Genomic DNA, 17370 nt, shown 5'->3' with positions numbered 1-17370 from the left:
GAAGCACCATCATAAATGTAGATTGATTGGAGTGGTTGCAATGGTGATGGGGTATTGTGATCTAGCGATTTGTACGGTAAGGGTGGTTGGCATCTGCAAATACTTCGACGTTCAAGTCAGTATGTATTCAAAATGCCAGAGTATTGATAAAGTTTGAAAAGAACATATCTTGGTCTGTGATTAAACTAATTTATATAGAAATAGAGATACCTTACATGTCGTCGGGCATTGTGAGAGAATAGAGAGTCGAGATGTACGGTAATGATAGGAATCATCCTCTAAGATCTTGGATTTGACAAAGATTATGAGCTGATGAGAATTAGTGTGCAAGTTGTCTGGCATTAATAAAATCATTTGCTGGAGCAAAAATCTCACCTTAGATGAGAATATTATCTAAGCTCTTGAGTCAAGATCTAGCCTGGGGTGAGCTAGGTGTCAAGTTGTGGGCCTAATGCTTGGGCACGACTGTAACATCCTATATCGAGCGATAAGAAGAATTGAAACAACTTATCCTGATGGACTTACACGAATTTTTCAGGAGGGTCACCCATCTTTATATTACCCCAGGTTAAACACGCTTCACTTGAGAGTTCTTTGTCAACATTCAGCCCAAAAGATATTTAGCTGGTATTGTTTCTTTCTTTACTTATCCTCGATTTATACTATTTTCTTCTGGGCTCCCGGAGTATTACAACGACCCAATGAATCAGTAGAGTCCAATATCTAATTCAAATCGGACCAAATTTCACGAGTATATGTGTAATTTTTACCTCATTCAACACATGATTTTTGGTCCGGTTTTGGGACAAAAAACCATTATCTCTTGCAAAATACTTCGCTTTAAATCACATTTTATTGGGCTTAGAAATTTGTGAACCACACGAAAAGAATGATACTCCTAGACAAATAAATATAGCCTGGCCCAGAAAGATATTGGCCCAAATATTCCCTTCTGGGTTTGGTTGCTTCTATTAAATCTACCAAATTGGCACCCCCGTACCACAAATTTCTAATTAGAAAAAAATTAAAACTTTATGCTTTTGATAATTAAGAATGTATTAAGCAGAAATGAGAAAATATAAAAATAAGGTCACACAAATCTCAGGAGTGGCAGCATCTAAGCTCAGGTCTATTTGGTCATTTTTATACAATTATGTTAATATGCCTCTACTTTAGCCCAATTAATACTAAGTATAAAATGAAACTTATGTAGATGTGTATGTATTAGAGTTAGAGGTCCTATATTCATAGGGTCTGGTCAGACTGAAAACCTATCACAAATCAAATGGACATTCCATCATGGTTCAAACCTAATCAAATTAAGGTTAAAAAATAGGTCAAATATATATTTTAGTCTCTATATTTATATAGTTTTATTTAAATATTTTATTATTTCAATTATACTATTTAATTATATAATTTTGAGTCAATTGCACATCTTGATAATTTTGTTGAGAACAATGAATTTAAGAATAAAATTAAAATAATAAAAAAGTTTAGGGGTATAATTAACTCGAATTTAAAGTTTAATAGTATTTTTGAAACAACAAAATATTTGAGTGTTTAAATAAAAAAAACGTGTAAGTATGGAGATTAAAATATATATTTTATCTTAAAAGATATGATTCTAATATAAAAAAATACGATCAAATTGTCTTGCTTGGATAATGAGCCCAATTGTCCAGTTAATTAGTTTTACGGGCCATTTGGCCCTTTCTAGGCACTTTCAGGCCCAATGGGCCTCATTAGAATAGAAGGCAAAACAGTTACAGGAGGAGCGAGAGGGGGACAGAGAGATTAGTCCCAGACCGGAGAAGAAGAAATAGGAGGAGAGATCTAAGATCCAGGCTCAGCTGAATTGATTCAGTCGATTCCATTTCGTGTACTTACATATTGGGAGACGATGGGGTCGGCGACGGTGTTGGCGCCGGGACTGTCTCGGAAGCTGAAGAAGGTGCTGGAGACGCGGACGGAGACCGGAGATCTGGTGGCGTCGCTCGCCACTCTCTCCACCTTCTACACCGAGAACAGCCCCCACGCACGCCGTGACCTCCGCTCCACCATCGAGAAGCGGTCTCTCTCCATCAACCACGAGTTCCTTCAAGCCTCCGACGCCGCCCAACAGGTGCCAAACCTTCCAAATTGTTTCTTTCTCGTTAATAGAAGTTGAAATCAAGTGAAATTCGTGGGGTTTTTGGTTGTTCTAGGCTTTGGATCGTGTCGAGGAGGAGGTCAATGCGCTGGCCGAATGCTGTGACAAGTGAGATTCCGGATCCTTCTGCTTTTGTTACTCAATGTGCTGGGTTTATGAAAATAAAACAACTGAACATAAATTATTAAATTTGTTTTTATTTTTAATTTTAAGGGTATCAGTTCCGACGTTACATATATTTACTTCAATCAGAGAAGGGGAGATCACTGAACTATTTTGTTTTCTGCGTTCTCGAATCCTTGTTTTAACTCATTCTATTTCATTGATCTCAAATTGTTTGATTAAAGAAGAAGTGATTTCAGTCATGCAACTAGACTGGCTCTTCCTCATGCTGATAGATGTAACGTTTGTCTGTTAAGTGTGGGAATGCGAATGCAGTTTGGAGCAGGGTTTAATTGGCATCTTTAATTTCCTTCCAATTATTGATTGAAAATTTTGATGATAACATAAGGGTGGCAGCTAGTGCTGTTTGCTATCTCTTATGATATGGAAGCCTGTCATTTGGTAGAACTAACGCTCTTGATTGTTGAAGTCTTGCATTGAATGATCTTAATTTTCTTTGATTTCTGTGAAGGTGATAAAGGGAGATGCCAAGATGATAAATTTTTAACTTGCATGATATGAAAATGGTTAATCTATATTATTTGTCAAATTTGAAGTGGATGGTACTGTACCACAGTTTAGGCAAAAAGGACTGAAAACAGTTGTTTGCTATGACCAGAGGATCTGAACTGGAATTAAGTTAGTGAAAGCCATTTGATGCATGGATGCATGTATGAAGATGTTTTCACAGTAGGCTTGGAATAGCTTGGATAATTGGGACCTAAGGGCTAAGGCATCAGAGTCCAAGATACCTTAGTTGGATAGTTTTGCGTGTTGTAATGGAACAACTTATGCATCAGGATTGAAAATTTGCACTGGGTCACTTTATCCTGTTTTCAACATATTTTTCTTTTGGACTCTAGTCTGTCCCTGAATTCAGTAGCACTTTGTTTATATTGTGGATGGAAAATTGGGGTGAAATTTTCCATGGTGCCACTTGCATTCCCATTCTAGTTTTCCATTGAAGAGAATTATGCTTAAAACAACATCTGAAAAGTTTTACAACTGCAGGATTGCAAAGGCTCTTAACAGTTGTAATGCTACCACTGGAGATATAATCAGTACCACAGAGAGGCTCAAGCAGGAATTTGAAGTAACAACACAGAGACAGGAGATTGTCTCATGCTTCCTTCGTGACTATCAGCTTTCTAATGAAGAGGTATAAGTTGATCCTCTAATAATATTTGTACTTTTCGCCTTCCTGGCACAAAACAGAAAATCAACTATTCTTGTTATCTGTATTCATTGCTATTGGTTTTCCATGTATAGATAAATGCACTCAGGGAGGAAGACCTCAATGAAAACTTTTTCAAGGCACTTTCTCATGTCCAAGAAATTCATGCCAACTGCAAAGTATTGCTTCGGACTCATCATCAGGTAAACTCTATTTTTCTCATTTATTTGTCTGTTATTTTTGCACTTAAGAGCCCGCATGAGATATATGCAGAGCTTGGTATCCGCACTTAATTTATTATTAAGGTGGAGCTTGTATTGATATGAGATCTGGTTTGCATTTTTCTACTTAACTATGACGCTGTTATGTTTTCCATAATGCCAGATTATGATGGAATTGGATTTTGATTATGTTAGTGTGATCATGAAGAAGATATCTACAACTATTTTCTTACGTTTTGGATGTGCAGTACCCGAATACACAGACACACACACATATCTCTCTGCTACGTTTAAGTATATAGAACACAGGGCTAGACTGTGGTTGATGAGGATGCTTTTGTTATTATCATTTTTTTGTTGAGAGAACAACATAACTAAGGTACAACATATGTAAGACCAGACATGCACTCTTTTTTCGAAAATCACTTTCTTGGTGATGGATTCTAGAGAGTGATAATGTCAGTGAGAACTTGACAAATTTTAGATTTTATTTGCACTTCTTAGTTTCTGAAAAGGACTTATTTTTGTCTCAAGGATGTAGAAACCTTTCATGAGGTGTAATATTTCATGACATAGATAACTTTATGCAGTTAGGTAAGGCTTTTATCTTTTGTGAAAAAGGTTCCCAGGTACCTGGCATCAGCTTATGCTTTTGAGTTTATTATGTCTAGTGAGAAAAATTTTAGGGGTTTTCATTTTTTCAGTTCCTCGTCTATCTGAATTGAAATGTACATTTATTTAGGAACAGCTTCATCTTTTTATATCCATCAAATGATTTAATGCTGGTGCAAAAATAAAGACTCTATCATCCACATCCCATGGATTAGGCATTCTATTATATATAGGAATGGATATTTCAGTAAAAACACCTTTTCAGAGTATTCTCTATGTTAGAGTTTTGCATAGAGTCAAATTGGATCTAGAAGAAAGGATGCATGCAGTCCCATGAAGGAGTTCGCCCGAGAAACTAAGTAGTGTAGGAAGTTTTTCTTATGTACATTATAAGGGGCATTTTAGACTTTTGTATAGGTTTAAAATAAACCCTCATAGCCGGCGCCCCAAACCTCTATAAATAGAGGAGAAAGGCACCAGTCTCAGGCATTCAATTCATTCTGATCATTGAGAATCCCTTGAGCGCTTGACTGCAGAGAAAAAGAGAGAGAGATTGTGAGAGTTGATCTTGGAGCGATCTTGTGTAATCTCTTGGGGAAGGTTGTACTTGGGAGCGCTGGAAAGAGGGATTGTTGGGACTGTGTACTGCATTTGATTTGCTGGTTTCTAGTGGATTGTTGTGTGCCTAGGGCGACTGGATGTAGGGCCAAATATTGGCCTGAACCAGTATAATTATTGGCCTTCTTGTGCGGTGTGTTTGTTCCTTTTAAATTCTGTTAATTTCTGTTTCTGTTGTTTATTTTTCCTGTTCTTATATTTCCATTGCATTCGTAAGTGTTGGAGAGGGCTTATGAGAGGGTTTTTCTCGCCTAAGGGTATAATCTAAGAGTCCTAAAGTTAACACTCTACTTTATGTTAGGCACTCTATTATGCAATGCAAATGTGAATTGTAGTAAACAAGGATCTGCCCACGTGTGAGTTATTGGTGTTTTGCTTGCTTTCTGCAAGCAATCGGTGTTTGGATTACTGTAGATGTAATTTTCATTTATCAAGCTGTTTACTCTGGCTTGATGGTTTTTCACCTGAGTTCATTTATTTGTTTTTCTACTCCAAATTGGGGAAACAAAAGTAATAATTGGGATTCACTCGAAGACTCCTCTCAGCGTGCAGGTTTGGAGCTCATGGACATGATGGCTGTGTACCAAGAAGGAGCATATGAACGCCTGTGCAGGTGAAGCTCTTTATACAAATAGAAACATGCAATGCCACTCATTTTCTTCTAACTGCTATTCAATGTTTATCTTGCTTGTGTACTGCCCAAAATATGATGCTTATTCCATTCTTTTCTGGTTTTTTTATTTTTTGTTTTTTGTTTTTAATTTCAGAAACTATGTAAACGTTGGTTCCCTTCAAATGAAATCCTAACCATTTTTGCCTTTTCTTTAATCTCCCTAAGGGGTGTGTCTGTATCGAGCTGAATGGGTGGTTTTCTTCCTCTCTTGATGCTTTCCTCTTAAGTTTATTAAATCAGTTTCATGCGGTTGTACATTTTGTATATTTTTTAATCTTTATTTTTGAGGCTCTTATCTCTTCATTTAGGTGGGTTCAGGCAGAGTGTAGGAGGCTGAATGACACTGATAATCCTGAAGTTGGTGAACTTTTGAAAACAGCAGTTCGTTGCCTCAAAGAAAGGCCTGTTCTTTTTAAGTATTGTGCAGAAGAGGTAGTTCTACTATGAAAAGCATTAAATTTTAAGCAACAGTTCTGTGAAATACCTGGGGAGTTTTTGAACATTTACATACTCACATCCATTTTCATTTTGCAGGTAGCAAATATGAGGCATAATGCATTATTCAGAAGGTTTATAAGTGCTCTTACTCGTGGAGGACCTGGTGGACTTCCCAGACCCATTGAAGTACATGCACATGATCCCTTGCGTTATATAGGTGACATGTTGGGGTGGCTGCATCAGGTGTCGCAAACGTTATTTGTTACATCTCTTCTTCTTTCAAGTTTCTACTCAAGTATTTTGATCCCAAACTGCTTTTGAGATTTTTAACCCTTATCCCCCCTTCTTTGGCTTATTGGTGCAGGCCTTGGCATCAGAAAGAGAACTTGTCCTTGGTTTACTAGATCCAGACGCAGTGGTTGATACGGGCCCAACTGCACGCCGATTCTCCAAAGGCTTAGAGAATGATTCGGGAAAGACTGATACTGACTTGACATTTGTTCTAGACAGGATTTTTGAAGGTGTTTGCCGACCATTTAAAATTAGAGTTGAACAAGTTCTGCAATCTCAACCGAGCATTATAATATCCTACAAACTTAGTAATACCCTGGAGTTTTACAGCTACACTGTGAGTCAAAAAAATATACTCATAGAAAAACCACTTTTGTTATGGGCATTTTCATTGCTAGTTTAACTGGTTATTGTCTTACAGATATCAGATTTGTTGGGGCGAGAAACAGCCTTATCAAACACACTTTGGGCACTCAAGGATGCTGCTCAGAAAACATTTTTCGACATTCTGAAGACTAGAGGAGAGAAGCTTTTACGTTATCCTCCCCTTGTGGCCGTTGACCTTTCCCCGCCACCTGCGGTGAGGGAAGGAGTCTCAGTGTTGCTTGAAATCATTGAGATACATGATAGCATGATGGTTCCCTTGTCGGGAAAGAAGCCCACTTTTGATCCAGTAATATCTGCCTTACTAGATCCTATTATTCAGGTGTGTTCTGCTTTGAATGTAATCGTGTTTCTTTCCTTATCCTTGGCAACCTGCTCAGTTATTTGTGCAGAGATAAAGATAAGGTTTTTCTCTACTAGACGTCAGCAAGTTTTTCCCTTCTTTAATACAAATGAAAAGAATTTGAAAGTTTTCTTCACCATTGAATGTGACACTGTTTCTTCGTAGAACATTGTTAAAAAGTAGAGAATTCAAGTATGTATTTTGGTCATGGATGTTGGATGCATATTTCATACCCTTCATCTCTTGGGCAGGAGTACACGAGGGAAATAGAAGAGTTCATCTGTTCATGTAACATTGTATGCCAGATATAAGCAAATTTTGTATCATGATATTTATCTTTTTTAATTGAATCTTAGTCCTTGGGGGTGAGAAAACGTTTTATTGCTGGGGTTTGATGGAAATGAGGAAAACTATTTTGCATCAAACTTTTTTACTAGTCTGTAGCATGAGAAGTCTGGTCTGCATTAGAAAGTTAAAATTTCCTACATTAGTTATGGCAATTGCTGCCAATCCAATCTATGTTTTGGGGTCGATGTTGGTGTACTTTGGTAGGTTTCCCATGGGTTTGAAATTTAGATATGTGAAGAAGGTAGAAAGGGTTTTTGGCTTTTAGCCCACTATGTTGGCACCTAAGTATATTCTCTTTGGTTTCTGTCTAGAACAGTTTACAAGAAACACAAATGATTGCCCTTATTCTGGGACTAAGCAATCTTGCAAACAAAACCACTGCTTGAACTTAAAATCATGCCAAACAACGTATCATGATGTTCTCTTGTATGCCATGCTGTGCAAGTGCCATTTGCTTCAGACTCAACCTGAGTTGTCTTGGAAATGTGGCGGTTCTGGTACAGAATTAAATAGAAAACTTCTTTTCATTATATACCAAGAGATATTGGTAACCGAATCTCTTGGAGCAAGATTGAGGTTTAAAGCTATAAATAGTGTACTCTGCAGATGTGCTTTTCTTGCCCGTCTGAAAGTGGACTGTGATTCAGTTGTTCTCTATGCATGTTCATTAATTGCAGATGTGTGAACAAGCAGCAGAGGCGCACAAATCCAAAGGATCCCTTCATTTATCTAGGAGAGGTAAAACAAGTTCTGATCCAAGCCAATTCAGCAAATCATCTGTTGATGCAATTTTGACAAATAGTAGTTCTATAGCTGCTGCATCTCAGGTTTGTATTAGCTTACCCTCGTATCCTGTCAGTCTTGTTTTGGAGTCATAACCCAAGAGATTGGGAATTCATGCAGGCTAGCGAAACACTGTCAAAGATCTTCCTTATCAACTGCTTGTGTGCCATCGAACAACCCTTACTAGGCCACGAGGTTGCATCCGAATACGTGAAAAAGCTTCAAACAATGATCGATAATCACATGAACAGCCTTGTGGAGAAAGAAGTCCATGCCATTCTGAGAAGATGCGGCTTGTTGAACAAGATGCCCCAGTTCCGTGATTCGCTGAACCGGGAAGAAACTCCATTAGCAGATATGGATGACACATCTCCGGCCTCTCTTGCCGAGTGCCTGAAGGCGTTCTTTGGGCTTATTTTAGGCAGCGAAACGTCCCTGCCGGAGTTTGAGCAGATGCAGGTACCACGGCTGCGCTCCGAGGCTTGTATCAAACTGGCCAGATCACTGGCTGAAGCTTATGAACTTATTTACAAGGCGATCATGGATCCGAAGAATCGGTACCCGGATCCCAAGTCTCTGGCCAGGCATCCCCCGGATCAGATCAGGACCATTTTAGGAATTTGAAACTCTTCATGTAAACAATCTTTCCCTATAAACTAAACTTGTGGGTGGAAAAAGAGACAGATATAAACTCAATTTGTTGTACGTTGGCAGCGCATTTTTTCTGGGTATGTTCTGGCCATAGATAGGAATAATTGACAAGTTAAAATTCATGTATCATTTAGGCTTCGTTTAGTCATGCGGTTTAACTATTTTTAAGCTGTATTAACAGTTTATAAGCTATTAAAAAAAGTTATTAGAGTGTTTGGATGCATTTAAGGGCGTTTATGCTGAGTAACTTAACTGCTACTCCAACAAAGTTTGAAAAAAGTCACATGGGGCCAGTTTTTACAAAAATTCTATACATTAAAAGTTGAGTTGACGAATTTAATTACAAATTTACTGTTATATATTCTTCTTATTTCCAACTCATACCTTCATCTTTTTCATCCTCTGCAATGCCATTCTCTCGCTGCCAGACCTTCTTCGACAGCCACAGTCGCATCGTCCGCTGTAATCGCCCTCGTCGTCACCCCAGCTATCCTCGTTGCTCGTCGTCCATCATGTAGCACCCCACTTATCGTCGTTGTCGTCGCCCCAGCTTGTCGTTCGTCGTCCATTGCCTAGGCCCGTCATGTGTTGCCTTCGTGGCCTCTATCGCCACCTTCTTTCATGGTCACTGTCGCCCCCATCTACCAATCCCGTTGCCTTTATTTGCCAATCTCATTGCCTCCATTATTGGTTCACAGTATATGTATATATATATATATAAAATATATTATATATAATTAAATATATATATATATGTTAACATATATATTATAAATATTAATGTATGTTATATTAATATATTTAATTTTTTGTATTAAATTTTATTTATTTTTTAATTTTATACCTATTATTGAGTAATATGTCTATTTTAGTTTTTTTTGTCAAATTTTGACAGTTTATTAATTTTTACAAACCAAATACATAAATATTCACTAAATATTCATTGATAGCTTAAAAGTATATCTACTCAAACACGTTATCAGCTTAAACGTTACTCAATTTAAACGCTATCAACTACTTAAACACTATCTAGCTTAAATGTTGCTAAATTTTTTTTTAGCCAAACTAGCCCTTGGTGTGATTAAGGGTTAATCTGCTACTTTTTCTTAAATGCATTATGGTTATGGGAAGGAGGGCTGTTTCGCTACAGAACCCATAAATATTTGGCTAAAGGGTGAGAAAACTAGAAAAATAAAGGGCATGTTTGAGTTTGATTTTGTTGTTACTTTTGGTTTTTTGTTTTTTTCTTTTTGAAAATAAAAATGCCAAAATATTGTTTCTTGTTTAGATGCTACTTTTTATTAAATAATAAATATTTTTTTTACAGGTTAAATTGCTAAATATAAATAATTTGTTTCTAACAGAGATTTTTGGAACAGAAGTTGAGGTGAAGGCCAAACGGGGACGGGCGGGGCGGGTTAGTAGAATGTCCTAATCCTTGCTAATGATAGGAGACGGTGATGGGCAGTGTCCTGTCCGCATCCGAACCGTCCCTCTTTTGCTTCTTTTTTATTTCTTCTTTCTTCTCTGTAAGTGCTTTTCCCAAGCAAACTCACAAATCCATCGATGATATCGGCCCCCGAGGATGTTGCAGCCGGAGGTGGCGGCGGAGACATATGGAGAGCTCACGCGGCGGTAGCGATGGTACAGGTCTTCTACGGAGGTTACCATGTGATTACCAAAGTCGCTCTCGCCGATGGCGCCAATCAATTCATCTTCTGCGTCTTCCGCGACCTCCTCGCACTTTCCATTCTTGCTCCTCTCGCCTACTTTCGCGAAAGGTCCGTCTCTCTCTCTCTCTCTCTATCTCTTGATCAGCTGATCATTGATGAGTTTGTCTTGAATCTGGTACTCTGAATTTCTGAAATCCTTTTCGCATTTCTTTGTCGGTTTTCAAGATCTTTTGATCTATATGTGGGATAATTTTTGTGTATTGCCTTCCCTTATCCCACTGTATGATAATAATATATTATTTTAGGAAAAATTCAGTAGATTTTATGGTCAGATAAACAAGGGAAAATAAAATACCCTTTATAAATGCAGGAACTTAGTATTATTTGTTAGCTAGCAAGGAACATGCATAAGAGTAATGAAGTCCAAAGACATCAAATGTTACACAAGAGTAAACCAAATGGGCTGGGTAAAGATGAAGTGGATCCTCACCAAGAAGACAAAAGAAAGAAAGAATGAAGCAGATTGTGCACCAACAGGATTGTTAGATTGAACCTAATATGGCAAATTCCATTATGACTTCCTCTATATTTTAATATTATTCTTCCAACACAAGTTATCCTCATCAATCATGTTGGCACATATCAAAAAAGTTTGAGGCCACATTATTATTTTAATCTTTTAGTGTGATTTAGACTTTTGAACTACAAGAAGCAAACACTTGAATTAGACTTACAAGTGAATGAAAATAGTCTCATATAATAGTCTCCAGTAATTATTTTTTAATTTGGTAAAAAAATAGCATATTTATTATTTAAAATATTTGAAAAAAATCCCTATTTGTTCATAGTCATTTAAAATGGGAACTTTTCATTTTTAAATTCATGAATCATATGATTAACAACTATCTAAATAATTCAGAGACATATTATCTAAACTTAAAATTTCAAGTTTCTAAAGAATGATTTTTCACATAGCTGTGGATAGAAATGAATGTTAAGAGTATATTTGATTGAAGGGTGTCAAATATTATTTTTTAGAAATTAGAATCTCAACCTTATCTTACGGGTTATTAGCCTAAAAAAAAATGTATAATATATTATTTAAGCTATTATTATGTGGACTTTTAATTTGTAAATTGAAGCGTAACGTAAAAAAGGTTCCAGGAAGAAAAGTATATGGCTTCCTTTTTAGCGCTGGATGCATGTTACGGGTGGGTTCTTGTTCTTTTCACAAACGTAGACGTAGGAGGGAGACGGGTGGAAATTCACAAACCCAGAACTGGAAACTGCAAATTCAACCTCCACGAGCGACAAAACCTAGCGCAAAATCCTCCCTTCATCTTCAGATTCACAAACCCCTGTATCCTCCGCTCGCAACCCTAGCCAAAGGGGAGAGCCGCGGAATTTGGTGGTGGATGAGATAGACGATGGTCGCGACCGGAGGCCTCGGCGGCGAAGTACGGAAGGCGCACGCCGCATTGGTGCTGGTGCAGCTCTGCTACGGCGGATACCATGTCATCACTAAATTGGCTCTCGACGTCGGGGTCAACCAGCTCGTCTTCTGCGTCTTACGCGACCTCCTCGCCCTCTGTATCCTCGCCCCTATCGCCTATGTCCGTGAGAAGTCAGTCCCTCTCCTGCTGTATCCGTTTGACTCCAATTCGTATTCGTGTTTAGATTCTGCTAAAAAGAAAAATTGATTTGTGAGATTACGTTTTGTGAAGCTTGGGGAAATGGAACAAGGATCCAACTTGTGATTTACCCTTGTTGGACACTACACTTGATACCATATGAGATATGCTTTCTTTCAGAAGAATGAAAAAAAAAAAAGTAAAAAGAAAAAGAAATAAAGAAAGTAAAACAAGATATGAGAGCTAATTGCTAGTTTGCAGAATATAATGAAATTTAGCAATGTCCAGTAGTATTACATGATAATTACATATATCAGCACCTGGCGTCCATATTCATTCCTGATTCCATGTAACATACTTTAATCCTGTCTATTAACCTTTCTCCCTGCCTTATATTGATCTGTTCCTTATAGATACATAAGTGAACTGGGCTCATTTTCTTTGTTTGTTTCCTTATTACACTGTTACTCTACAACCTTATGCAACTATATGCGTGGAAATGATTAAAGAAAGTAGTAATATTCACGTTTAGAGATGGCCCTAGACCTTATCTTCTTTTTCAAGACCTTGTTTGTTCATCTATGTTCAACTAATTTATGTATACAAAACATTCTGAAAGTTTCTTGGTTCATTTTGCAGAAGAGTTAGACCACCTATGACTCGAGGTTTCCTCATGTCATTCTTATTTCTGGGATTAACTGGGTGAGATTATAAGTCTTTTTTACTTCTTAGGTTGAGTTTTTTTAATGCCTTTTACATCCTACTAATCTATTGTACAATATATTTCATTTCTTATTGGAACAGAATATTTGGGAACCAATTATTGTTTCTTCTTGGTCTTGGTTACACAAATCCAACTTATGCTGCAGCTATACAGCCTGCAATCCCTGTATTTACATTCATATTTGCTGTGATGATGGGGTCAGTTGCTCAATCCTTATCTTCTGTAAATTTTGTCTGTATGCATCTGTATGTTTATGATTACTTATGCTTACCTTTGCATTTCTTGTTCAATATAATATGTCAATTTTGTTCTTGCAGTACAGAAACGGTGAATCTGCTGAAAACTGAAGGTCAGTCTAAAGTTGGAGGTACACTGATTTGTGTGTCTGGTGCCGTACTGATGGTTCTGTTTCGAGGTCCAGCCTTGATTGGCTATAAGGAGTCAGACTTTGTAGCAAACATTGAAATAAGTGCCAGGGGTCAACCAGAACCTGCTGGGTGGTTGATATCTAATTTTCTGGAGTTTGGGCTTGATCACTGGCACCTTGGTGTACTGTGCTTAATAGGGAACTGTATGTGCATGGCGGCTTATCTAGCCATTCAGGTATTGGATTATTTATTTTGTGTTATATGTTTTTGAGGTGTAGTATTTGATTATTAATTTTATCTGTATATTTTGATAGTCTATTGCCTTCATGCAAATGGTGGCATGAAGTAAAATGCATATGAAAATCATATCTTTCACTAGACTCTTGGTTAGCTAAATATGCCATAGTCTAACATAATAAAAATTGGGTTCATCGTCTAGAATCTTGGCCTTTTAGGATTGGAAAATTGTCTTGCTGCAACTTTTCTAGACTTGCTTCAACGCCATCGTATGACAGGTAAGATGGAAGACATGGGTATGGGGCCCATCACAAAGGGGGGCCTTCACTGTTCTTTTATTTTATGAATGCCCTTTGTGAGAAAGAGTGTTCAGATTTTCTTTGGATGTCAAGTGGAAAACAAGTGCCCTTCTTAGGTTGCTTTCCTTGTGTGGACAGCTTGCCACCTATCCGCAGGTGCCATATTGACTATTGATAACCTGGGGAGGTGTAGTCAAATAGTGTTGGGTTGGTGCTATTTGTGTAGGAGTAGTGAGGGTATAGACAATCTTCTGTTACATTGTCCGATATCTTGGAAGGTGTAAAGCTTTAGATTTCCCACCTTGGGAATCTATTAAGTTATGACAAACTTAGCAGTGGAGTTCTTAGGTTCTTGCACTAGCCATCTCCTACCCTAGACACAAAGAGAGCCAACATGGATGACAATTCCTATGTGCATTTGATGGTGTCTTTGGTGAGAGAAAAAGAAGGGCCTTTGAAGATATGGAGAGCTTGGGTTTGCAAATAAAGATTATGGTTGTTTATATTTTATATTCTTAGTTGAGGATGGAGTACGCTCTTTTTGCATCTCTTTTTTGTGTTTTTTGGATTACTTTTCTTTTGCATCTTAATTTATTGGGGGAGCGTGTAGTTTATTGCTCATCCTTGTGAATAGGGAGCACCTTCCTTCCCTCTTAAGGCACGTGTTTGTACAAATTTTGTCCTCCCAAGGCTTTCATTTTATTTAATGAATTTTTATCCATTTACTTATGAAAATGTTTGTGTGTGTGTGTTTTGACTTTTTTGGGGGGGGGGGGGATCAGGTTTCTTGTTTGGTTTGAATTTTCCTAGTGTTGAACAAAAAGGAAGATGGAGTATTTTTATAGTAAAAAAAAAATCATATTAAATGTTTTATCTCCAGCAATCTGATGGTGCAACATTATCATATGGGCTTGAGTTGGGGTTTTAGGTGGGTGTTCTTTGCCTATGTGGGGGCATTTTCTTGTTTGGTTTGAATTTTCCCATTAGGAAAAAAAGGAAGATGGAGTATTTTAATGGTAAAAGAAAGGGTCCTATTAGGGCCTTTTTATCTCCAGTGATCTGACATTATCATATGGACTTGAGGAGGGGTTTTAGGTGGGTGTTCTCTGTTCATGTTGAATTCATCCGGTTCTCTTATCCCAAGACAATGAGACACAACTTATTTATATCTTCTATATATTAAGCTTTATGTGGCATTTACAAACAAAGATAGAACATTTGATATTTAATATGAGGGCGTCCTTTATAGTTATGTCTGTTGAATTGTTAACTACCATCTTGTCTAAAATCTTAAGCTATTAGATGGCTAACTTTATCTTTTATATTATTATTATTTTACTCTCAACAATGTCATATGTGATAGACTTAATTATTAAGCATGCTTATTGGTTACATGTCCAACTTGACATGTCCCATATGTATCTCATACTCGTGGTTTTAAAAATCAGTCAAAACTGTAAAGTGACAATTATGTAACAGTTTCAGCATATCCCAACCCTGTTACGCCCAATTTTGTTTCAATAGAAAGAGCACAAAACTCTTAACAAAATATATTCAAACTACAATAAGAAATACTGCAAGCCATTCCTTTTGCTCATCCCCAAGCATATACATTCCATCATGTAAAACTTTCCTTATTCTACTTCTGGGTGTGCCCCAGGCTTTTTCCGTTTACTTGCCATCGAAAAAATTGTTTCCCAGTAAGGTGGAAAGGAGGCAGTGGGATTTGATGGCTTCACTTGATCATTGGTCCAAAAACAGATGGAAATTTATGAAGACAACAAACCAGAAATATGTATCACAGTGGATTTTAGATCCATCTAGAGAGGGAGTCTTAACTTGGCTTCTTGTTAGTTGTAACTATGAACTCTTCAGAATCTCATAATTTCTTCCTCAAAAATTAGTCTTTCAGGTTGGTCTGTGTCATCTGCTGCAACCATTGCAACTCCAACCTTAATTGTCTTCAAGTATTGTTACCTGCTGGGATGTTCTTTTTAGTCGATTTTCTGTCCAATTTTTACTTTAGCAATGTGCAACTGCAGCCTTGTATGATACTCTTCTTTTATCTAATGCTAAACTTAGGGAATTGAGATACTTGGGTGTGCTGTATTGTGCTTTGGGGTTATGTGGAGTTTGCTTATCAATTTAACTAAGAGCTGAAACATTCTTGTGGCTATTGTGGATAATATTGAAAGGTTAGCTTATTCCCTTGGTTGTAGAATTGTGTTTCTTACCTCATCCTGTTTAGGGCTTCCTTTAGGTTCAAAGCTCAATTATGAACCTGCTTGGAATAGCTCGTGAGAGATGTTATGATAAAAGTTGGCCTTCCAGGAAGGGGTAGATTTGTCCAAAGGTGGAAGACTTGCTATTTTATTTTTTAATATATGGAACGATTGATTGAGGATACCTGAAGAAGATTCTTCTCTGCCTCTCACTAGCATGTTTGATGATAACCACTTTTGTAGCTACAAAAGTGTATTTCCCAATGTTTATGTCATGTACCTAGGGTTTAGATGGGAAATTGAAAGAATCCAATGGAGAATTAGAACAGAAATGGAGGGGGAAAATAGAAAGAAATAACGGAGGATTCAGACAAAACAAAGATAGAGAGAGAATCAGAGGGAATCGGAAGTGACATCAAAGAAGCTGAGAGAGAAACAGATTCAATTATCATTCACTATGAACATTCTCTAACTAATCTAACATATTTATAGACTGTGTAGTTGCAGCAGGATTTGAAAAAGGAATTGATCGTGATTTTGAACTTGTTTTTTCTATGATCCCTCTTAATTGTGACAGGAGATCCAATATTTGAAGTAGGAATCCATTTGATTCCATCATACATATTGGGATCACATGGGGACTAATTGAAGTAAAGAGCCTCCCAAAGTAATTGAAGTTTCATTTGTCATATGGTATGAATGGGCTAACAACAAGAAAAAAAGAGAAGACAATATCATTGGGATTCTCAAATTTGGAAGATACTTATTTCGAATGAGCCGAGTTAAAGTTAATAGGATAAACCAAACAAATTCCGCATAATTTGAACTATTATTGTACAGTCAAAAGAGGATCGATTCCCTTCAAGATGAGATTAGTAAATTTCCATGTATTGAAATTGTATCTTTGTGAGATCGTCAATATTGTGCTGAGGGCGTCTTTAGGATATACTGAATTAGTATAGCTATCCTTCTTCTAACACAGCAACGCAATTTCAATCAATCAGTCCTAGATAATTTCTTTCTTCCTTTCCTGGTTGCTTGTCGATATAAAACGATGTCCTGCTCAATAGAAAATTATTCAAATTGAAAATTGTATATTTTTCTCCATTATTAGCTTCAAGCTAGAAACAAAAGATCTAGTAAAATGTGAATCCGACAAGTTAAGTTGGTTTCTGAATAGTTAAGTTGGTTTCTAATAATTCATGAAGGGGAATATCGAACCATGAACGAAGAAAAGTATGAGAGGAAAACATATTGGCTAGTGATTGTGAGGTCCCAATTCTTGATTGGGGGGGGGGGGACACCAAGGCCTCTGCCCTTCCATCCCTTGGATAGATAGAGGGAGGGCAAAGCTTTTGGTTAGTTA

The 17370-nt window shown here is 37.3% G+C and overlaps 2 protein-coding genes across 4 annotated transcripts in view; both read left to right on the top strand.

Annotated features, from left to right (window-relative positions):
- Positions 1–1776: 1776 nt before the first annotated feature.
- Positions 1777–9073, top strand: LOC127813668 (conserved oligomeric Golgi complex subunit 6). Its single transcript, XM_052354766.1, has 11 exons — positions 1777–2125; positions 2208–2260; positions 3326–3473; positions 3584–3691; positions 5485–5552; positions 5921–6044; positions 6147–6293; positions 6415–6678; positions 6763–7047; positions 8094–8243; positions 8320–9073. Exons 1-11 carry the CDS (start codon positions 1904–1906, stop codon positions 8821–8823), a joined length of 2073 nt encoding a protein of 690 aa, XP_052210726.1. The 5' UTR covers positions 1777–1903; the 3' UTR covers positions 8824–9073.
- A 1189-nt stretch (positions 9074–10262) lies between these two features.
- LOC127813198 (WAT1-related protein At4g19185) overlaps positions 10263–17370 on the top strand; it is a 34742-nt gene continuing 27634 nt past the window's right edge. Inside the window, exons 1-4 of one of the 3 annotated variants that reach the window (XM_052354021.1) lie at positions 10323–10631; positions 12794–12856; positions 12959–13075; positions 13196–13481. In XM_052354021.1, coding sequence (XP_052209981.1) covers positions 10417–10631; positions 12794–12856; positions 12959–13075; positions 13196–13481 — 681 coding nt within the window. In that variant the 5' untranslated portion in view covers positions 10323–10416. Of the gene's footprint in view, positions 10632–11724; positions 12148–12793; positions 12857–12958; positions 13076–13195; positions 13482–17370 lie in introns of those variants that run through there. The other 2 variants (XM_052354022.1, XM_052354024.1) reach the window with 2 other exon arrangements.

This window comes from Diospyros lotus, chromosome 11 (genome assembly GCF_014633365.1).
Source record: "Diospyros lotus cultivar Yz01 chromosome 11, ASM1463336v1, whole genome shotgun sequence".
Classification (NCBI taxonomy): Eukaryota; Viridiplantae; Streptophyta; class Magnoliopsida; order Ericales; family Ebenaceae; genus Diospyros; species Diospyros lotus.
This window is presented reverse-complemented; position numbering and strand designations above follow the sequence as displayed.

Excerpts from the sequence above, each read along its gene's own strand:
- LOC127813668 (XM_052354766.1), top strand. The coding sequence starts at position 1,904 with ATGGGGTCGGCGACGGTGTTGGCGCCGGGACTGTCTCGGAAGCTGAAG. Across the intron at positions 6,294-6,414 it reads TGTTGGGGTGGCTGCATCAG|GCCTTGGCATCAGAAAGAGA; the intron begins GTGTCGCAAACG and ends TTATTGGTGCAG. Across the intron at positions 6,679-6,762 it reads TGGAGTTTTACAGCTACACT|ATATCAGATTTGTTGGGGCG; the intron begins GTGAGTCAAAAA and ends ATTGTCTTACAG.